Here is a 24160-nt window from a genome sequence, read left to right on the forward strand (position 1 = left end):
GCTGGTGAAGCGCTCATTTCTCTCTCGTCTTTCTCTCTGTTCTTTGGCCAGAGACATAATTATGTTGGCTTGGCAACAAGCCAACATACTGTTATGCTATTTAAACTTATTTTTATTTTTATTTTCTTTATTATTATTCTTCTGAGAAAAAAATTCTAAACGCTACTCCTCCTAGGGCTTTAAAGCCACAAGCCCCAAACTCGGCAGACACCTGCAGGATAGAGGGTGGTGGTTGCTATATCTTTTCAGAGTGATCAGACTTAAAGTTTTTTTTTAAATTAATTTTTAAATGTAAAAATTGATTACCCATAGACTTACATTGTCTGAGAAAAATTGCGCCCCTACAGTTGCAATGAGATTTAGGGGAGGAGTCGGGTTTCGTTTCACTTTTAAACCGGTTAAAAATACAAATTTCCTTCAAACTGACAAGCTAAACCAACATATCTGATTAGTACAGGGGTTAGGGCTCATTAATAATTTATTTCTGGGCAGAGAGCAGCCAGACGAGAGAAGAATCGCTGCTGCTCATCTCAGGCTGTCTACACGGAGCTCACAACGAGCGAATTCATTCTTATTTAAGACCTTTTAAAAAGGCGATTGCACGCAATCCACACGTTAGAACGCACCAAGAGCTAAATTCAGATGTTTCTGAACTGTTTAAAGTAATAACATGATATATTCGCGGCAGCCAACTGCTCGCGAGCTGGCGATGTATTTCTCTGAACACTTTTTTAAGTGTTCAGAGAATTTACAGCCTTTCACGTTAAAACACTGCAGCGAAACGGCACAAAACAATTAGAAGAATATATTATACACATGAAAATGAGTGTTTATATGTGCTTGTGAGATTTCTCTGTCAGGCTGAACGTCGCAGCGATTGCTCAGCGTTGCATAACATGGTAAAGCAGGGAGCTGCACTGAGACCAAAAGGGTCGCATGCATCACTGATTATTTTTGTACCTACTTATGTGTTATGCTATGATTTAATATGAGCATTTATTAAAACAGAAATGTGTATTTTAAGAAAACGTTTTATAACGTAAATTATGTCTCTGGCCAAAGAACAGAGAGAAAGACGAGAGAGAAATGAGCGCTTCCAAAAATAATATCACAGCGAATTGCACTAATCCACCCATTAGAACACAACAAGAGCAGAATTCAGGTGTTTTTGAACTGTTTATGTGTGCAAAATGAAATATAATTTGACAGAGTGATACAGCTTATGAATACTGGAAGGAAAAAAAGTCACGACAGCCTTTTAACTCTGGAGTCTATTAACGCATATACGCGTTTTGAGTCATTTTCTCCTGATAACCCCGAAATTTACTTAAATTACACTTTCAGTTTTAATCATACAGATAAGAGCAATACATCAATCGAATCTGTAAAGGGTCTACTTTTTTTTGGATACAAACATAATAACAAAACTTTGTGCACTTATAAAATAAAGATAACAAACAAGGTGCAGTCTTGGTCTGCGCTGATCTTCATTTACAAACACGTCATTAAAATGAACTGTAACTCCATGAATACTCAACGAAGAGACATGAGAGATATATCTATAGAAAGCTTGACATGTCTACTTTTAAACCAAACAAGTGCTGCCGAACAAATATTCTGTGATAAAGTAATCCAAATCAAAACAACGCGATGTCCTTTTTTCACGTCTAATGTGTATGGAAGGCCAATAGGGTCAAATACACGTGAATTTTAACGTGTCTCTGTAAAGGGTCTACTTTTTTTGGATACAAACATAATAACAACAAAACTTTGGGCACTTATAAAATAAAGATAACAAACAAGGTGTGCTGTCTGCAGCCTTGGTCTGCGCTGATCTTCATTTACAAACACGTCATTAAAATGAACTGTAACTCCATGAATACTCAACGAAGAGACATGAGAGATATATCTATAGAAAACTTGACATGTCTACTTTTAAACTAAACAAGTGCTCCAGAACAAATATTCTGTGATAAAGTAATCCATATCAAAACAACGCAATGTCTTTTTTTTAAGTTTAATGTGTATAGAAGGCCAAGAGGGTCAAATACACGTGAATTTTAACGCGTCAACAACACCTTAAATACGTGTATTTCATGCGTAGACAACACGTATTTAATATTATTTATTTATCGGCGCTGCACAACATGGTAAAGTCATTTATATATTTTTTAATAGCTTCTTAAAATACTATATTACTCCGATATTATATCCAATATTGTTTAACGTGTTAAAAACGTGTTGTTTACACGGGAAAAATCAGCGGGTATTTAACGTGTATTTCACGTTGAAATACACATGAAATACACGTGAAGTACACGTTAAAAATCAGTTTGAAGAGGTCAATGTCATTGGCTGCTGAGGACTTGGGTCAAACCACTTCTGTGAGCTTAGAGGGGTGTACCATTCATAGACAGGCAACCACCATTTAACATGCTATAGATCAGCTTATTCAGCCTTATTATTTAGTCTTTTTTCTTTTCTGTTTTGTATAGCCTATAGAAATAATATATTTAAGTTTCAGTTTTATGAAATATTTATTTTATAATAAATATTAATTAAAATTTTGTGGTGATAGTATAAAGTTTATAAAAGTTACAGTATTTTGTAATGAAACAGGACTTTTTGTTTAGCTCTTGACTCGCCAAAGTATACTATATATAGTGTCCCTTCTTTAATTTTTCAGTAATGTGATAACTTAAAATATGTTGTCAGTACTATTAAAATAAGATTACATTGAATGGTATTTAGGAGATTATGGTTATTTCGCATTCTGCTAGACAACCCTGTCATAGCTGTTATCATAGCCTAGGCTTTTTATTAAAAAAAGAAAACAGCAAGGGACCATGAAAAAAGACTGTTGCAGGTGTATTTTTTTATGGTATTATTATTTTTATTTTTTTGCAGCGGGGCAACTCAAGAATGTTGAGCACACAAGTACTGTGGCTCTTTTGCCCCATGGCCAAGATGGCCAAGCCAACATCAAAGTTAGTTCACTAACTTTTAATTCTAGTTTATAAATGAGATCTGACCCGGTAATAATAACATATGTTGGTTCAGCTTGTCAGTGTGAATGAAATGTGTAGCCTATTTATTTGTCCGATCTCGCCCCGAAACGGGGCTGTCATGTGGACTTCAAGTGTTCAGAGAAATACATCGCGAGCTCGCGGACATTTGGCTGCCGCGAATATATCATGTTATTACTTTAAACAGTTCAGAAACATCTGAATTTAGCTCTTGGTGTGTTCTAACGTGTGGATTGCGTGCAATCGCCGTTTTTAAAGGTCGTAAATAAGAATAAATTCGCTCGTTGTGAGCTCGTGGAGACAATGCCTCCAGCAGCTGACCAGCCGTGATTCTTCTCTCGTCTGACTGGTCTCTGCCCAGAAATCAATTATTAATGAGCCCTGACCCCTGTAATAATCACATATGTTGGTTTAGCGTGTCAGGTTGAGGGAAATTGTATTATTTACTTATATTTTTAACCGGTTTAAAAGTGAAAGTAAACAAAACTCCGGGTATTGCAAACAGTAGGGGCGCGATTTTTCTCAGACGATGGAAGTCTATGGGGAATTGATATTTAAAAATTAATAAATAAAAAACTATAAGTCTGATCACTCTGAAAAGATATAGCAACAAGCATCCCTCTATCCCGCAGGTGTCTGCCGAGTTTGGGGCTTGTAGCTTTAAAGCCCTAGGAGGAGTAGCGTTTAGTCTCAGAAAAATAATAAGAAGAAGAAGAAAAGAAAAAGAAGAAGTTTAAATAGCATAACAGTATGTTGGCAAGCCAACATAATTAGCATGGCGGAATCTTAAATGGGGAGTTGGAGCAAAACAAAACATCAGTCACCGCTAGAGCCACACAGTATTTTGACTACACCATGTGAGACAGAGGAGTTTAGAGGAAATTATATCTGTACAAGTGTGTTTTATACTAAAATGGTTAGTCTGCCCAAAAATTAAAATTAGCTCATAAATTCCTCACCCTCAAGTCACCCTAGGTGTATATGACTTTTTATGACTATGAAACACTTTTTTATTAAATAATTTTTGTATTATTATTATTATTTACATTAATATATTAAACACATTTCTTTTACATATTATTAATATTTCCCATGTATAATTTTTAGTGGTGGGCCGTTATCGGCGTTAACGTGCTGCGTTAACGCGAGACTCTTATCGGGCGATAAAAAAAATATCGCCGTTAATCTATTCTCAAAGTTGGGTTGGGAGCTGGGTCTATACTAAGCGAGCTATGATGACTTTCACCTTGATATTTTATATAACTGACTCGCTGAGGCCAGCCTAAAAAGATGCTCAGGACAGTTGAGGGGCCACTGCTGCGCATCGTCACGAAAGCTTATCTTTCTCACGTTTTTAAGCCTTACCGCTTGTCGATTTAAACATTAAAGCATCCAAAAACTAGACGCGGAAAAGCTGAACAGAACTGGTTACTTGCGCGCTGTGTTCGGTGCGCACGAGAGAGAGAGAGAGAGAGAGAGAGAGAGAGAGAGAGAGAGAGAGCCGCGTATCACGGACAGCGACACTGAACTGAGCTCTCTTCTGCGAAGTTCTCCTCGAAGTCCCTCCTGCACCTGAACGAACAAATACAAATCGCAGTTTGAACAAACAAAAAGATGTGAAAGAGCCCAATTCAGCACTCGCGGTGTTCTGGTGTTCAGGGCTCGCGCAGAGAAAGGCGTCTCAAAACACTTGAACATCGAATTTGCTTCTTTATGGTCTTGTGCCAACAAATACATACAAAATATGTACAAATATCCACCTTGGAAATTATGCTGGAAAAAACTGTCAGTTATTTCTTAAGTAAAAGTAAACAGTTGAGGAATAAAAACTGTATGTGTATTATATTGGATGCATTCATCGTCTCTTAAAGGGACCGCGCCTAATTTAGCGATTGGCTGCTGTAATGTTAATCCAAGAAAATGAAAGAAAATCTCTCACTGCTCTTGACTGAATTACTTTGTAGTTTTAACAGTCAAACCAAAAATGATTCAGACACCAGATATAATTTTTTTATATATATAGCAAAACTGTAATAATGTGAGAAATGTTGATGGTGTCTGAATAAATGTAGGTTTGATTGTATATTTAATTTTTACATTGAAGACTATCCAGTGCTATTTTACATTTAATTATTTGGTTTCTGTACCTTGACACCTACAAACTTGAAAAAAACTTAAACATTGTGTAAATAGCACAAATAAATAAAAATGAATGAACATACATATTAAAAAATTTCCAACAGGGCCCACTGGTACAACCTTCACCGGGTCCCCGCTGACCCCAGCTACGGCTCATGCCTGTTTCACACATACTCCGTCTGCAGTGCGTATGCAGTCCGTGTGCGTAACGTATGTGGTGCAGCACGGACTCGATGTTCTAATGCACCACCTAGCTTGATAAACCCCTTCTCAAAGACTTACTGTTTGTCAATTTTATTTGGGTAACACACATATTCTGAATGCCATCGGCAGAATTCGAATGAGCCATTTTAATCTAGATTAATTTCAAGATCACAGTGAGATTAATCTAGATTAAAAAATTAATCTATGCCCACCTCTAATAATTTTAATCTTTTAATTATTATATTTAGTTATTAAATTCTAATATAACACAAATAAATATATTTGAATCAAATAGTCATTGTTTACATGACTACCATTTGTTTTATATTTTATTTACATTTAATAAATACACTTATTTAATTTGATAAAATTTACATTATCTTTTTACTTCATGAAAAATGCATATATATTTAATTTGTATGATTTGTGATTTGGATGAATTCATTATATGGTTATTTACAATATCCATGAATGATAAATATCCTAATCAGATTTAAATTCTAAATACAAAATATTATCATATTACTATAAAGATGTACACATTTTTCTCTAAATTCTTGTCAGCCATTTTTAAAATCCAAGGAGAGGGAGTGGCTATGGTTAAACATCCAAATCATTTGGTATCTCTGAAAAGCCCTGAACATCCAGACTTAAAACTGTGACATTTGAGGTCTCGGAGAAATTCACTAAAACAAAATGCAAAAACCCCAAAACATGCTGAGAACATACACAGGCAGCACTATCACACGTATTGGCACTAGAGATGGATGGGTCACATTATTTATTAGGCCTCCAATAACTACGGAGGTTGCCCTGTGTTATAAGGATTATAATATTATATTTAGAATGATACAAATTAAATGCACTACTGGAAAGGGAACACTTTAATCACACACTGAATCTCAATAAATGAAATATTTAAATGAAAATTTATGTTATATATGATTAATTGAGAACCAAATGATGTGACCGAAATCATCAACAAATTGAGAGCTGGATTCAAAATCAACCCAAAAATCAAAGTAAAAATTGAAATTACAGGCAGATCCAACTTGCATGAATTTCATCATGGGATCTCGTAATGTAAGTCAGTAGCTTGTATTACCCCCATGTGTTGTGAACGTCATATCGTCATCATTTTTTGTTTCTGTTTTGTTAAGCACAAGCTCAACAAGTACTTTCCAATGAGAAACCCTCAGACAGACCAAACTTAAACTGATCATTGACTCCAGAACACAGAAAGAAAAGGAGATAAGGCACAAATAGTACTAGCACACATGATTACACATATAAAATATGTACATAAATATATTCACATCTGTTTAGGAAAATGTATTCTAATTTCTAAAGATTGTTCAAATGGTAGTGTGTCGCATCTTTACTGAAAATTATTTAGAGGCAAATTTCAGCAAATTCAAAGTTTCTCGTTTAACAAAATTCAGTGCAACAAATGAGGGATACAAAAAAAAATCCGCTTTTCTATGGTTAGCTGAACGGATCTGAGAATGGTAAGAAATTATTTTGGTTATATTTCCTCTGACTTTGCAAAACTACAAAACCGATCACAGCTGAGAAACCCTGCTGACAGAATTAATACATTAAAATGTATTTTTGCAAAATTGCATGAATATTGTGGGATGGCTGGGAGGATCATTCCTCTTCAGAGGAACTGAGCAATGGGAAATGCTCAAATGTTAAAATATGACAAGGGGCGGGCCGACTCTTCATTTGATTGTCCGCCCGTTCCCCTCTCCTTCTTTTGTTGATTATGGAGGCTTTATAATTACATTCATCACTCTTAACATCTTTGTAATATCTCTTCTTGTAGCCTGTGAAGAGAGATAAACAGAAGTATAACATGCTGTAATTAAACTTAAAGAACATTATCAAAGGATTCACATGCCATTTCACACACACCACTAACAGAATTCTTAAAGTTTAATCATTTCAGAGAATGAAAATAATCCAGGTGTAACTGATAAAACATCATCAGGTTCACATTCACTGTGCTCTTCTTCATCGTATCACCACACACAGAAACACATGTGCAAACATTTGCACTTATGATGGGAAATATATCTCACAACAGCTCATTGGTACTTACACTGTTTGATTTGATCCCAGTTGTTCTGAAGTGCATACAGTACACTCAATATTAAAATAACTAGGATGATAATAACAACTGTAGGCATGATATATGAATCAGATCCTAGAACACACAGAGAAACATAAACACAATAAGCATTGAATAATATGACAGGAAAACATAAACAACAACAAAGCAAATAAACCTAAAAACACTAACAGAAGAAAAATGGCGACATTCTCATGTGTTTTGCCTCTAAAATATGTCAAATGCACAGCACATAGAGACAAGTGAACCAGGTTTCAACTTACCATCACTCTTGTTGTCATTGACAGCTGGCTTTGTCAAACTCCGTCCTGTTGACTCTGGTACTTTAACTGTTTTCTCAGAAGAAGCTTTAGAGAAATGTAAGAGCTCTTTCAGCCAGTAAACACACTCATATCTGTAGTATCGTTTTAGATAGACAAGTTGTTCTCTGTCCTTGTTCCACTTCATCACTGTAGGTATTGCTTGCGGTACAGATGCAGTGTATCTGTTCTCCTTCAGGTCCAATGAGATGAAACGCTCTCCATCATAACTGTACTCATCAAACCCACGTGAGACTCCAGTCTCATCATCCCAATCACATCCATACATCCTCTGATACGTGTGAACACCTGAAAGAGCGAGAGATAATACTATTTTTTTATATTTTTAATGTACAAGATAATTATTTGATGTTTCTAAGTGTAGTATAAGTAAAGGATAATGAACTAATAAAGCTCTTCAGTGAGATACAAGACTCTCCTGACCACGCTGTCTGGGTTTGTTTTGTGATAACTGACTGTAAGTATACATATGTATAATAAGATATTGGTATGAGTTGGTATGAGTATATATATATTATATTATTAGCTCATTAAACTAAAAGCTTACATGAAGAAAAATCATTCCTAGCAAGCAGCTTTGAATAAGATAGACAATTAAGGGGTAGTCACTAGAGGCTGACATTTTTTAATCATGGGATTGGGACGGGACACAGGAAAAAATGTCAGCGGGAGTGGGCGGGACTGGGAATCATAATTACACTTTGATCCCCAACTTTATACACAAATATATCCTACCATTTAAACTACCTAAAGTATAAACTGTAGGCTTATATTTTAATTGTGAACTCAATTCTACTTGCCCTGTCCCTGTCTCAAATATAGCTTTTCATCTAAAAGATTCATGTAGTAACAACTTTACATGTCCGCAATCTAATGTTAACCAACAGAAATGTTGTGTGGAAAGTGTGTGTGGAAACTGAACAGCAGCGCGCTGACAGCAGGACAGATGGAGGCATGGTGCTCTCACTTATATTCTGAATAAATATTCTGTAGTTATTGGTCCTACAGATAAAAGTCATAAATCTTTCTAATCCATATACGTTTATTTGTGTGCACTCAGAATAACAACGAAACGCTGTGCTTCTTTAAAATAATAAAAAAAAACAAGATGCAGATTCTGCCGTCTCGGTCACGTGAACTTGAGCAAGAAACTTCGAAACTCTGTATGAAAAATAAATCTATAGAGAGAATAAAAAAGAAAGAATAAAAACGTGTTAGCATGGAGGATTTACATGAAATGTAATGTGTGTGCAATGCACAATGAGCATTGTTTAGGTGGCTTTCAGTTCAATGAAATAAAAAATAAAAACTACACTTTGAATTTGTATGTAACCTAAAGTATTTTTTTTTTTTCTATTTTCTATTTTTTTTTTTTTTTACTGTAATTGACAGATTATGGCCAAAAGAAATACAACACAGGAGAACAGGAGTCATTCTTCCGGGATTGAAACGGGATGGGCTTTTTATTTTATTTTTTGCTGGGGATGGGAGAGATTTGAAAATCCACTCCTGTGTCACCCTCTAATAGTCAAATCACTTATTATACAGCATTTTAATATTTTACCTGTTTATTATCTTATAATCCATGACAGAGTGCATAACAATAATTCTATCATCAAGACAAACACTTCAACAGTATTATTATAGTGCTTTCATTTTACAGTAAATACAGTCGACAACTGAGACTGTTTAGATTAAATGAGACGGAGTATAGGCTATCTGCATTATGATCTGAGAGACATTTATGAAGCATCATTACACAGCGTTTCTATTGAAAGTATGGTGAATAACAGACCTCCGAATGTCAAGACTGACCAATTAGAATCAAGCATTTCAGAGAGCCAAGTAATGAAGTATTGTAACTCACCGTGTGTCTGATTGAATCGCTGCATTAAACGAGGAATATTATTTTTGTAGATCTGCTGTACATTTTCTCTGATCTCAGTATCTGCTTTCCACAGGTCTTTAGATGCATAATCCTTCATCCAGTCCTGTTTGGGAATCAGTTTCTTTATCTCACTGTCATAATAATCAATCTGCTGTCCATCTAGTGTAGTTACAGCAGAAAACTCTGGAGTTTCTTCAAACATCTGTCCATTTACTCCAGTGTATGTAGTGATGAAGATGTGAGACGCTGAGAAAATATTCAATAAACAATCAACATCACAATAAACACACCACCATAAGGCTCTTAACCACAACCATCCAATCAATCCCACACGGACAAACTTAAGCCTTGCTTCATATTTCTTCTTGTTACAAAAGCCATTTCTTTTGTTTCCTGTTGACTATAATTTAAAATCATTTATTTCACAAAGCTGTGGCACATAGACACCCCTTGAAAGCAGGTCTGTTCTTTAATTTACATAAAAAAATTAATTCATTACTAACTAGTTCTGTTAGCATGAAGAATATTTTTATTTAATTTATTTATTTATTTTATATATATAAAAAATAATAAATAAATAATTACTTATCAGGTTAAGAACATCTCATAATTTTCTGTCTGTTCAACACACGGAAGTAGTTTCCAAAAGATAAATCATTTTTTAAACGACTTTACGAAACAAATCTCACCTGAATGAACCAAAGGTATGCAGATGGAGAAAATTATGAAGATCATTTTTAGATGAAAAATCCTTTAATTTGTCATTGAAGAGCGCTGCTAAAACTCTGTAGCATTTGCCAAACCTGAATCGACAGGATAAAACCAGTTACTGAGTGAGTTACATGAACTTGTGACTAAAAGCTTCCGCCTTAAACGTCCTTATTAAGATTGTTTATCCAGAGTTGTAAAGACATCTTCTGTGGCTGTGCTCAGTAACCAGTTTTTCCTGTTAATTCAGGTGTTGCAAATGCTAAAGAGTTTTAGCAGCGCTCTTCGATGACTACGCAAAGAATTGTGTGTCAAATTAATTGATTTTCATCTGAAATGATCTTAATCATTTTCTTAATCTGCATACCTTTTGTTCATTCAGGTAAGATTCATTTGTAAAGTCGTTTAAACTATGATTTCTCTGTCAGAAAGGCCTTCAGCTACTTCCGTGTGTTGTGTGTTTAATTAACAGACAGAAAATCATGAGATGTGTTTAATTAGAATAGATTTGGTTTGGTTGTTAAGGTAAATATCAGAAGTGGATTCACAGTCAGAAAATGTGCTTGAATGCATGAAACTAGAACTGTGGCCAAAATATAAAAATAAATAAATAAAACCCAGCCACTCCAAAGAACATGAATATTAATTATACTGATAATAATAAAAAAGAAGCTAAGAACAGTTTTCAGTAAGACTAATGTCTCAAATTGTGGTTTTTAATAGTTATTTGATTTATGGCACTGTATGTGATGTTTAATCATGCCTGAGAAGAAGAGTTTCTTTGTTTGTTGAATATTTTCTCAGCGTCTCACACGCTCATCACTACATACACCGGAGTAAATGGACAGACGGTTGCAGAAACTCCAGAAGTTTCCTCTGTATCTACACTGGATGGACAACAGATTGATTATTATGACAGTGTAATAAAGAAGCTGATTCCCAAACAGGACTGGATGAAGGAGTTTGCTGCTACAGAAATATGGAAAGAATACACTAAGATCAGAGAACAAGTGCAGCAGATCAACAAAATCAACATTACTGCTCTAATGGAGCAATTCAGTCAGCCACATGGTGAGTTCCCTATCTGTCGGTCACTACGAGTTATGTCGAACGACATATGGCATCTCACTTGGGAGGCTAATCATCTCTGAGTTTAAGAGAAAACGCCAATGAAAATTGGCTAATGGATTTAACATACCTGAGCCACTCCCCGTGCCAACGGGTATAAAGGCCGACAGGTGCATCCACTCATTAGATTTTTGCTTCGGAGCCAAGTGGTTGTTTGAAAGCTTTTATACTCCACAAAGCCATTAATCTGCTGTGTGTCGGGAAGCTGTTCTAGTTGGCGGTACGGCGCAAACAGCGATGTCCCTTTCAGCGATTCCCCTGGGCGCTTCTACTAAGAGAGCAGATTTCCTAAAAGAGCAAATCACGGACGATTCGCGTCTTTTTAGGGACGCCGTTTCGTCCGTGTCCTTCTGGATGCTGTCGTTTCCTGTTCTCTGACAACGGGCACGAGTGTTGTCTTCCGTGTCTGGGCATTCAGCACGCTGAAGGCGCGTTCGTGGATGGTTCATGCACGCACTGCGTGTGTCACCATGGCAACGCTGCGATTGCGTCTCTCCTTTGTCCCCTCTGTCACTACCCGTTCCGGTTCCTCTGCCACGAGCAGAGGACCACCGGCTAGTGCTCTGGGAGATTTGAAGGTGACAGTGAGAGCTTCTCCGCCGGGCCACGCACCACGGACCTCTTACCCCTTCCGCAGTGTTTGTCCTGTGCGGCTGCTGGGTGATTTTGCTGTGCTGTCTTATGGCAGTCCCAATGGGTCATTTAGTTTACCACCAGGGATCAGATGTCGAATGCAGCATCAGGGATGGGCTATTGACCTCTGTAGATGAAGATTCGGTGGGGCTGCCCACTTTGGGTGTTGTCGCCACTGCCGAATTGGACCCAGAGTTGACAGCCACGCTTGCCCGGGCACCTGTGAGCATCAGGATGGAGGTGAAGTGCTCATGGCTGTTCGATTGTTTCTCGGTGTAGAGCGCGACTCACAACCGCGTTTTGCTCTGGTTCTTTTCTTCCCGGTTTTTCATGGGGAAGTGATGTAGTCGTGGACGGCCCCTTTTTTACGACCGGAAGCAGTTCATTTCGTTCCTCCGTCCTCACTACCCTCGATGGCGGGGCAGCTAAGGGTGCGATTGCGGTGCACTTGTGTCCACAAAACGCCACCACTGGGAGGAATAGTCTGCGCCTCTCACCCAAGGCCTGTAAGCTGTCGGCCGCTCTCGCTGCCAAGGCTTACAGTGCTGCAGGTCAAGCTGCCTCTGCCCTGCATGCCATGGCTATCCTGCAAACTCACCAAGCCAAGGCTTTAACAAATGCACGAGGGTAGACCCAACCCGAGGTTGATGCAGGAACAGCGTACGGCGACTGACCTCACTCTTCTGGGCGACGAAAGTCACGATGCAGTCCCTCGGGAAGGCGGTGTCTACTCTGGTGGTCCAGTAATGCCGTTTCTGGTTCAGCCTGATGGTATGAGAGACATTGACAAAGTGCACTTTCTCGACACTCCCATCTCCCAGGCTGTCCTGTGTGGTGATGCTGTCAGGGGCTGTGCCCAGCATTTCGCTGATGGATAATGTCTGACAACTCTGGAGAAAACCAAGGGTTTTCCCGTCCCTTCACTCTGTGCTTTGTCCAAGGAGCATTTTTTTTTTTAAATTTTCTAGAAATTCTCCTTAAAAAGTGTCCAGGCAAGCTCAACGTCAGGCAACAGGCCTAGCTGTCCCCAGTTAATCAAAGATAGATCATGATGATAGGCTTTTTCAAATTCCTCTTTCTAATAATTTGTGATTTACATTTGGGTATTTTACTGCCTCTCGAAGTAGCAATAACACAATGATCACTCAGATCATTACAAAAGACAAAATTTTAAAAGAGCATTTTCCCTTTCCTCCGAGTTGCAAGGCTCACGGGTTGACAATGAGCGATGCACTGCCTCCTCATTCTCACTCACCACGCCCCCTTTCGCCAGCGGTCAAGAGGTCGCGGTTCAGAGACGCAACTCCTCTACGTGCGTCTCTGGCCAGTTTCTCTGGGAACATGAGGAGTGTGGCCGTGATGACTCGGAATGCGATGCGAGACTTCAGTGGCAGTCCGGGACACCTCTGTCTTGCGCAAGGAGATTGCTGTCCTGCTGGCGAAGGATGCAATTGAGCCAGTCTCTCCAGCCGAGATGAGGACAGGGTTTTACAGCCCTTACTTCATCGTACCCAAGAAAAGCGGTGGCCTTCGGCCTATCCTGGATCTGCGAGTCTTGAATCGGGCCCTGCACAAGCTCCCGTTCAAGATGCTGATGCAGAAACGCATTATCAAATGCGTTCAGCCCCAGGACTGGTTTGCAGCGATCGACCTGAAAGACGCGTACTTTCATGTCTCGATCCTCCCTCGCCACAGACTGTTTCTGCGGTTTGCATGGCAGTACAAGATCCTCCCCTTCAGGCTCTCCCTGTCCCCTGTGTCCTCACAAAGGTCGCGGAGGGCGCCCTTGCTACACTCTGGGAAGTGGGCATCAGGATCCTCAACTACCTCGACGACTGGCTCATTATGGCCTGGTCCCGAGACCAGTTGTGCGATCACAGGGACTTGGTGCTCTGGTACCACAGTCAGTTGTGGCTTCAGGTCAACCGAGAGAAGAGCAAGCTCTCCCCTGTGCAGAGAATCTCTCACCTCGGTATAGAGTTAGACTTGGTGAGTATGATGGCACAGCTCACCAGCGAGCGTGCCCAGTCAGTGCTGAACTGCCTGAGTTCCTTCAGAGGCAGGACAGTGGTACCACTGAAACACTTTCAGAGGCTCCTGGGGCATATGGCATCCGCAAGCCTGCCGCTCGGGTTGCTCCATATGAGACTACTTCAGCACGAGTCCCGAGATGGGCATGGCGCTGCGGTACACATGGTCGGACCTTGCCTTTCTACGGGCCGGCGTGCCCTGAGAACAAGTGTCCCGGCATGTTGTTGTCACAACAGATGCCTCCAACACGGGCTGGGGTGCAACATGCAACGGGCAGGCAGCTTCAGGGTCCTGGACAGGACCTCAACTGCTTTGGCACATCAACTGTCTGGAGTTGCTGGCAGTGCATCTAACTTACGCCGGTTTCGGCAGCTGTTGCTAGACAGGCACGTGTTGGTCCGCATGGACAACACTGCAGCTGTTTCGTACATCAACCGACAGGGCAGTCTATGATCACATCACATGTCCCAACTCGCCCACCATCTCCTCCTCTGGAGTCAGACGCGGCTCAGGACGCTGTGAGCTATCCACATCCCGGGGGCGCTCAATCGTGCAGCCGACGCGCTCTCACGAATCGCTCACCTTTCCCGGGGAATGGCGACACCATCCCCAGATGGTCCAGCTGATCTGGAGTCGATTCGGGGAAGCCAAGGGATACCTGTTTGCTTCCCACGAGTCCTCCCACTGCCAGCTGTACTATTCCCTGTCCCAGGCCCCCCCGGGCATGGATGCACTGGCACACAGCTGGCCTTGGGCTCTACGCAAGTATGCGTTTCCCCCAGTGAGCCTGCTCGCACAGATGCTGTGCAAGGTCAGGGAGGAACAGGTCCTGTTGGTTGCGCCTTGCTGGCCCACCCGGACCTGGTTTTCGGAACTCATGCTCCTCGTGACAGCCCCTCCCTGGTGCCTCTCTCAGAGGCTTGCCACCATTTGGCAACCGCATCCAGATCTTTGGAACCGCCACGTGTGGCTTCTGGATGGGATGCGGCAGACCGTGATCTGCCATAGCGGTTGTAGACTGCTCTACGTGGCAGGCCTATGCTCTGAAATGGAGTCTGTTCATGAATTAGTGTTCTTCTCACTAAAAAGAGACCCGGAGATGCCTGGTCAGAGTCGTGCTTTCTTTCCTGCAAGAAAGGTTGGAGGGTGGGCTGTCACCCTCCACCCTGAAAGTTAATGTGGCTGCCATTGCAGCCCATCACGATGCAGGGGACGGCCGGTCCCTGGGGAGGCATGACCTGATCGTTAGGTTCCTGAGGGGTGCCAGAAGGTTACATCCTCCTAGGACACCCTTGATTCCCTCCTGGGACCTCTCTATTGTCCTGGCAGGACTTCAGAGGGGTCCCTTTTAGCCAATGGATTCAGTCGAGCTTAAGTTCCTGTCTCTCAAGACAGAGCTCCTGGTCACGCTCACTTCCATCAAAAGGGTCGGGGACCTCCAAGCATTTTCGGTAAGTGAAGAGTACCTTGTGTTCGGACCGGCCTACTCTCATGTTGTCCTGAGACCCCGGCCTGGATACATGCCCAAGGTTCCCACCACTCCCTTCTGAGACCAGGTGGTGAACCTGCAAGCGTATAGGTGGACCGCACCCAGAGCTTCAGAAGCTGGTTTTCCGCCTTGATCCTTACACGCAGAGATTGTTCCAGATTCTTTGAATGTTTGGATGATGTTATGCACTGTAATAATAATTCTTTACATTTATATAGCGCTTTTCTAGACACTCAAAGCGCTTTACATAGACAGGGGGTATCTCCTCATCCACCACCAGAAGTTTGATAACTTCAAACTCTTTGCAGTTTTTCTCTGAGAACCTCCTTTCTGATATTGCTCCACTATTTTTCACCGCAGCATTGGAGGAATTAGTGATCCGCTGCCCATCTTGACTTCTGAGAGACACTGCCACTCTTAGAGGCTCTTTTTATACCCAATCATGTTCCCAATTGACCTAATATGTTGCAAATTGGTCCTCCAGCTGTTCCTTATATGTACATTTAACTTTTCCAGCCTCTTATTGCTACCTGTCCCAACTTTTTTGGAACGTGTAGCTCTCATGAAATCCAAAATGAGCCAATATTTGGCATGACATTTCAAAATGTCTCACTTTCAACATTTGATATGTTATCTATATTCTATTGTGAATAAAATATAAGTTTATGATATTTATAAATTATTCAATTTCTTTTTTACTCACAATTTGTACAGTGTCCCAACTTTTTTGGAATCGGGTTTGTAAGTTATACAACAATAAAAGAGCAGATCTTATGGTTCCCACTGTTTCTTCTTCAGGTGTTCATACATATCAGAGGATTTATGGATGTGATTGGGATGATGAGACTGGAAAATCACATGGGTTTGATCAGCACGGTTATGATGGAGAAGATTTCATCTTTCTGGACCTGAAGGAGCTCAGATACATCACAGCTGTAGCGCAGGGAATACCTACAGTGATGAAGTGGAACAATGACAGAGAACGACTTGTCTATCTAAAACGATATTTTAGATATAAGTGCATTGACTGGATGACATATTTCTTGACATCAAGGAAAGTGGATTTTGAGAGAAGAGGTACTTTGTTTTTGAGAACTTCACTTTGTCCAACAAGTAGATTTTTTATTATTATAATGAGTTTTTAATGTCTATTTTCTCATGCATTGCTTCAATAAACATAAACTTAGCAAAATTTAGTTTATTGTATGGATAAATGTTAATAAACTTATCTAAGTATTAAATACTTTCCTCACACTGATCTCAATCTTTTGTAGCTCCTGAAGTGTCTCTGTTACAGAAGACTTCCTCTTCTCAAGTGAAGTGTCATATCTCAGGGTTTTACCCATCAGCAGTGAATATCACCTGGTTAAGAAATGGAGAAGATCACAAAGAGGATGTAGATCTTGGAGAGTTACTACCAAATGAAGATGGGACCTTCCAGAAGACTGTTTCCCTCCGTGTTACTCCAGATGAATGGGAGAAGCACCAGTATGTTTGTGTGGTGGAGCACGAGACAGGGACTATACTGAGGAATCTGACTGAGGACGAGATCAAGAGTAACTACGGTAAGTTATTAATAGTGTGTTATAGTGTTTATGTTTTTTTTTTTTAATACTTGCTATAAAGTTGATACTATTCTCACCACATTTGGCTAATAGGTCATTTGATCTTAATGGAGAGACAGAAATCTCTCCAAGTTCAATTTCAATATCTGTATTCGTGTTTCAAAGTCTTACAGGTTTGAACAACACCAGGGTGAGTAAATGAGGACAGAATTGATCAGTTAGACCTGAACTTACCCTTTAAGATCACACTGTGCAAACTTATCAAATAGATTTTTTAAATCAAAATAAGATATTAACTCTAGGGATGCAACAGTACCATTTTTTTTTTAACTCATGGGATACCGAAAATTCTGAGTATCTGCTAATACTGATCCAATCTGATACCAGCACAGTTTTTTTATTTAATGTAGAATTTCCATACTTCTCTGTGTTGACCTGATCATCATTCTTTTGTGTATTAATCACAATCTACTGCTTATAGACAGCTTCATTTTAATAAAAAATAAAAAATTAAAAAATAATAATTCAGCAACAAAAGATACTCCAGAAAAATCAAAGGTGCACAATAATTGTATAAAATATAGTGAAATATTTTATTTACCAATAAAGAGAATAAGTCTAAAATCTGGTAACATGTTATTACACGTTGCTCTTTGTATTGTGGTAAAATAGTACATTCATGAAAAAATATATATATATATACATTTATATAGAATTTTAAAGGACGTTTCTTTTAGATGTCTAGCACAGTAATAAAGGCAGCAACATGTGATAGAGAGGACAGAATAAGAAAGGTTATTAATATTCTTTGATTGCGCAGAAAAGTATTATAATACTAAAGACGCCAGAACGGCAGAGAGCGCTTATGCGTATCCCGTGCTCAAAATGATGAGCTTGAAACAACACGGAGTCACAGTGTGCAGCTGCGCAGTCCTCCGAGTCCACAGAGAACAGTTAGTACAACACACAAGCTGCTCTTTTCGTGTTCATCTTCAGTTCTCTCTTCACAGCAGTTCAGTCAGTGTACATTTGAGTAAATTAATAACTCCGGGAAATTGGTTTGTTTTAACTTAGAGGGAGTGTCAGCCACATTAAACAAGTTAACAGCTTAAGTCATTTGTGGATTAATGCGTATTGGAGACGCGAACCGTTTAAAACGATTCAGTTTGATTTGGTGAACTGGTTCAACCGGTTCAATAAGAAGAATCGGTTAAATCAACAATTTGTTCATAAACCGGACATCACTAGGACAAAGGAAAGAGATATTGATACGTTGTGTATTAAATCTGTGTGTTAGTTTAATGAGCCTTTTCTTTGAACAGTTTTAAACCTCACTTACTGTGCACTCTAGAAGAGAGATTCACGGTTTTGACTGTAGTAACGGAACAACACACAGTTTGATTGCTGAATGGAGGATGACAGACAGCCGCTGCGGAGAGATGTGAACTGAATTTAATTACTTAAGTATTAATCTGTACCTCACATGGAACTATGGAACAGCTTCAGAACACTTAAAATATGTGCAAGAAAACATTTTGGTGCCTAATAATGTTTTTGTGCCTTTCGCGGGGCTCAACAATAACACATTACAGTATCAGATTTGGATCGGTCTTGCACAGAAAAGGACAGTCTCGGAGCCGATACCGATCTTGATTACTGAGCATCGGATCGATGCATCCCTAAACTCTTTCCTCGCTAGAGTTTTTGAAAAAAAAGTTGCCAGACATTTTTTATGATTTTTACTAGACTTTCTTGGCCTCCAAAATATTTTATTGAATATCTGTCATTGCAATAAAGAACTCTACTTTTAAACAACTTTGTTTTATTCAAGTTTCAAACATTACTGCTTTATCAACACTTAAATGTTGGTAAATTTTCTAAAAAACAAAAACAAAATAATTTAGAGCAAAAAGCTGAGAAAATCAAGTTTTAATCAAATAATATATTTTATATTATATTCAGTAGGATGCTTAAAGCAAAGATGCAGCAAAGCTTCACAGTCCTTTGCCATTGACGTTTCACTCAGTAACATTGGGCAGATTGCGTTGTTTTTCATATGCAGCTGCGTACATATGAGATTCCTTGTTTCTGCGATGTGTGTTTGATCAGCACATTCTAGACTCTTTCAGGAGATGTGTAATAGAAGGCACAGTGAGGACACGGAAACTTGGAAAATTCCATGTTTGGCGGGGAAGAGTTAAGAAGGGATAGTTCACCTGAAAATAATCTTTCTGTCATCATTTACTGATGTTGTTCAAGCCTGTGCAACTCTCATCTGCGAAACATAAAAGCAACCCAGCACAATGTCTAGCGTGATCTTTTTTTTATACAATGAAAGTTACTAGGAAAAGAGTTAGACACATATTTCAAGTCTTTCAAAGTCATACGATAGCTTTGTTTGTTTGTTTATAAAAATAAAAATAACAAAAAATGTAGTTTCTCATTTAAGTGCACTAAGGCAACATTGGTAATTTTCATTTAGTTTACTTTTATCAGATATTTATATTTTATTTTGATTTAACTTTTTTTCTAATTAAAGGTTTTATTTTGCTAATGATAATAACCCTGGACCTAAATAAGTAATGACTTGTTATTATTATATTGATTATTATTTAATCAGTAATTTGTTTCAGCCGTATTTTGCTGTGTTTTAAATGTATTTTATATTTAAGGACCTACAAAAAGGTACTTCACAATACTTATGGGTGTGATGTACGCACTGACTTTCATCCTCGTAGTCCTTCTAGTCCTGTATGTTGGTACTGCATTCCTTATTCAGAAAGTAAGTATATGTTTTCTGCTCTTATTTCCCAATTCAATTGGTTTCATTAGCCGTAGGATTAATGGGAATGCCCTCAGCAATTACTCAAGTTTTCAAACATTTGGATTTACACACATTTTAATGTGTTTGATTATAATTCTTTATATCGCTATTATTTTTGAAATACTGTACATTATGTACTGTACACAGCCTCACCTTAAACAGCCCTCACTTCAGTTAATTCACATGTGATAAACTTTTGAATGCTAGTGTAAAAACATCTTCAAATGTTAAGAAATGAATCCAGTTTTCAGTAATTTCCTTTACATGGACCACAATAGTCCAGTCTAAATGAAAACGGTCTCATCTAACCATTTCATTTGGATTTAAATGGTTTTCTGTGTCTATAAAAAAGGATGTATTTCAAAATGTGATTTTATATTTGGTTATTGTTTTGTTAAATACACACATGTATTGATTTGATTCAACTGGCAACAGTTAAAGGGTTAGTTTACCGAAAAATTAAAATTATGTAATTAATAACTCACCCTCATGTCGTTCCAAACCCGTGAGACCTCCGTTCATCTTCAGAACACAGTTTAAGTTATTCTAGATTTAGTCTGAGAGCTCTCAGTCCCTCCATTGAAACTGTGTGTACGGTCTACTGTTCATTTTTGTCCAGTATGGGTCCATCATTTTAATATTTTGGTGAACTAACCCTCTAAGAAAAGTTGAGTGTAAGCTTCAAAAGCTGTTTACAAAAACAGTCAAAACCAAATGTTTGTCTTCAAGAAGCATTTAAAAAAAAAAAAGAGAGATTTGCAGAATTTGCTGTTTTTACAATTCCAGTGTGTATAATATCCTAATTTAATTAATATTTATGACATTACTTTGCAGGAAAGTAATGCAACCAGTAACCAGGAAGATAGTCTATTGCATAGCCCATCCAGTGATAGCATTGAAACTGTCAACAAAGCTCTTTGAATGGTTTTCTCCAGTCATCTGCACTTTCCCCAGAATGTGGGAGATCAGATGATTTCCAGCATGCACCTGAGACCAAAACGTGTTTATTGCTGAATAATATTCTTGAGTATGGGCACTCAAGTATGAACGCTGATCTTTTGTACCAAACACAATGATCACATGACCAAACAAAAAGAAAAAAGAAAAAAAGGAAAAGAACACTCTAAAATATTTGTGAGGTTGAGTCTATAAAAATACTGGATATGCATCAATGTATAAATTCAAATGCATATCAGCTAAAGAGCACCCAGATACTGTCTGAATATTACAATTATGTTAATTTCAGGTGTCATGAGAGATTTGAATGTACTATTGTGATATTGTCTTTCATCACTCAAATTTGTATATATTTTAAAGTAAAATAACCTTTTTTTTTTGTAAATATACTGTTCACTGAATAAGACTAGTTTGACAGCTAGCTTTGTTAGTTTTAAATGGAAAAAAAATAAACAGAAACTTTTATTAACATATGCATTTTTCTTTTTTTCTTCAATAAAACGTGTACATAAGAAAATTTAAAACTGCCAATAGGAACAATATGTAAAGTATGGGTAAAATTGGAATACACACACACACACACAACACAAACAGAGAGAGAGAAACTTCACAGCAACAAGCCAAAAAATATGATAGAGAGTGGGAGAAGGAAAACAAGATGCGTGGTAGAAGCGGGGATACTGTGGGATGAGCTATATTTATTTGCATAGTCAGTGTGTATTTGTGTTTTGGTTCTGCTGTTCTCTGGATTATAAATCGGATTTCTATCGTCTGAAACGTTCTGCGATTTATATTCCAAAGCGATTTATATGAAGCAAAAGTCGAGCGCAACATGCGCACATTTTGATCGTTGCATTTCCACACGACTCTAGTTTCACTTTCGCTTTATGTAAATTCGTTTTGGCTTGGCGTTTATAATAAATATTGTTTATAATGAATGACAATATAATTTATGTTTGTTTTATATGCTTATTTTCCGTTCCTCTTATATATATATATATATATATATATATATATATATATATATATATATATATCCATCCATGGCTATAATAATATCCAGGCTAGCAAGTATGTAACCATAGACACACTTTAAGCCCAGAAAAGTTTTACTCACTCAAAAAAATAGAGGCAACTGATTGCTGCTATTTTTTTACGTTTGCAAACTTAAATATCATCAGTAAGCATATAGCTAGTTATTTTGAGTAACTGTAAATTATAAATAAACATTCATTTAAATCAAAATATATATTTAGTGTTTTGTTCATCTTTATTTTAGGTCAACTCAAAGATTTGAGTACTGACATCTTCAATTACTCCACTTAATTAAAATATCCCTCATATATATAAATCTAATTTTTTTATTTATCAAAACTTATTTTAAGTGTTATTAAAATTAAATTATATAATTTATGTATCTTAAATTGTAGTAGTAATGTTACTTACATATTTTGTGGCAACTGATTGCTTGTTTCCTGTACTACATTTTACAACTTAACAGTACAAATTGCAAATCTGAAATAATTAAACAAAGTAGAAAGTTTTATTATAAAACATGAGACATTAAAACAACAAAAAAGGCACATGTGGTCAAAGAAAATCAATTAAAATACTACCTTAATGAATACAAAACAGGATTAAGCTTTCGTGATCTGCTGTCTCCAAAATTTCTTTGAACTGTGACGAATTTGCTATTTTTATTTTTGTATATATTTTAGGCAGAGCAACATTTTTTATGAGAACTCTTGTTGAAATCTTGCACAGATGCCTGACATCAAGGAAAACAACACAACACAGGCACACTGTATAAAATTACTGTGCATTAATCAGCAAGTCATTCTTTAGAGCCAGCACCCTTGGCTTAAGTTTGCCATCATCATGTGACTTGTTGATTAACCACCATAGTACGATGCATCGTTATGGAAAAGAACTAGCTAGTCACGACTGTTTCCCAAAACCATGGTACCTGTGTCGCAGATCCATCGGTCAAACTACGTTGGTTTGCGACGTCGATCTTCTTCTTCTTCGATCTAATGGTTGACTGGAGCTATGAGCACATACAGTAATTTGGTTTTATTTTCTCTTTTCTTCGACTCGAATTACACTTTTGAAATGACATTATAGGAGTTGAGTAATAACGCATCATTCATTTGTTCTGCAATACATTATATACACACGGAGTTAAAGATGTGCTCTTTTCTGATCCCAATGTCAATAATTTGACAATTTCATGTAAATACCATTTCTTATTTAATATTGATAGGCCTACATAAGCACAGTTGAAAAAAAAATGGGTTTTTAAAAAACTGTGATGTAGTGTTGTGGACACCTGTTGCTTATTTTGCGAAATTTTTCCTATTTAATTCTCCTTACCCTTCAGCCATGTGTTAATGAAAATTACACGAAAACCCCAATTTTCAAAGGATGAAATTGCAGTTCTTTTGGAGGAGGTGGAAAATAATAAAGTCCAGCTATTTTCAAAGCTGCAAAACAGCATTACAAATGCTGACGAAAATTAAATCTGGGCAGAAATCAAAAATAAATGATGCTGGTTATGGATACGAACAAAGCCCAGAAGAAGTCAGAAATAAGTGGAAGGATTATGCAAGTGTGACAAAACGGAGAGCTGCGGCACATAAGAGAGAAGCAAACAAGACTGATGGGGTGTCAATTAAGTTCCTCCTCTCCCTAAAGAGGAAGAGGAAGAGAAAGTTTGGCCATCCTGGGGCCTGTTGCAATGGAAGAATCCTTGGAGGTATAAATACATGTGCATCAACCATCAACCTTTGCCTTCAAAGTTCAGGCCTTCAACATCAGGCCCTCTCCAGTCTGGACCTCTAACATCAGGCTTCACATTTTCAGAGGGCAATAAGAAGAAACAACGCCTTACACTGCATTATTATGCTGTTGGAAGTTTTATGGAGGTGGTGGGTGATGGCCTGGGGCTCAGCAAATCTTCAGTAGAGAAAAACTTTGACCGCAGTAACACCTTTGCTGTTACAGCTTATGAAGAACATCCTGATTTCCCCCCAAACTCCTGAAGAAATCCAGCTGGCCAATCAACAGTATTGACAATATCTCCAGAGTTAGTGGCATCATTGATGACACCCTTAT

The 24160-nt window shown here is 38.2% G+C and overlaps 2 protein-coding genes across 2 annotated transcripts; one reads left to right on the forward strand and one right to left on the reverse strand.

The window, feature by feature from the left end:
• Positions 1–6168: 6168 nt before the first annotated feature.
• Positions 6169–9913, reverse strand: LOC113064522 (class I histocompatibility antigen, F10 alpha chain-like). Its single transcript, XM_026235382.1, has 3 exons — positions 9691–9913; positions 7767–8111; positions 6169–6182 (listed from the first exon to the last, which is right to left on the reverse strand). Exons 1-3 carry the CDS (start codon positions 9911–9913, stop codon positions 6169–6171), a joined length of 582 nt encoding a protein of 193 aa, XP_026091167.1.
• Positions 9914–10755: 842 nt separating this feature from the next.
• On the forward strand, positions 10756–24087 carry LOC113064523 (major histocompatibility complex class I-related gene protein-like). The gene is made up of 5 exons (XM_026235385.1): positions 10756–10801; positions 11224–11490; positions 16499–16777; positions 16975–17297; positions 23845–24087. The coding sequence occupies exons 1-5, from the start codon at positions 10756–10758 to the stop codon at positions 24085–24087; spliced, it is 1158 nt and encodes a 385-aa protein (XP_026091170.1).
• The last annotated feature ends 73 nt before the right edge of the window (positions 24088–24160 follow it).

Source organism: Carassius auratus, chromosome 47, assembly GCF_003368295.1.
Source record: "Carassius auratus strain Wakin chromosome 47, ASM336829v1, whole genome shotgun sequence".
NCBI classification, from domain to species: Eukaryota; Metazoa; Chordata; class Actinopteri; order Cypriniformes; family Cyprinidae; genus Carassius; species Carassius auratus.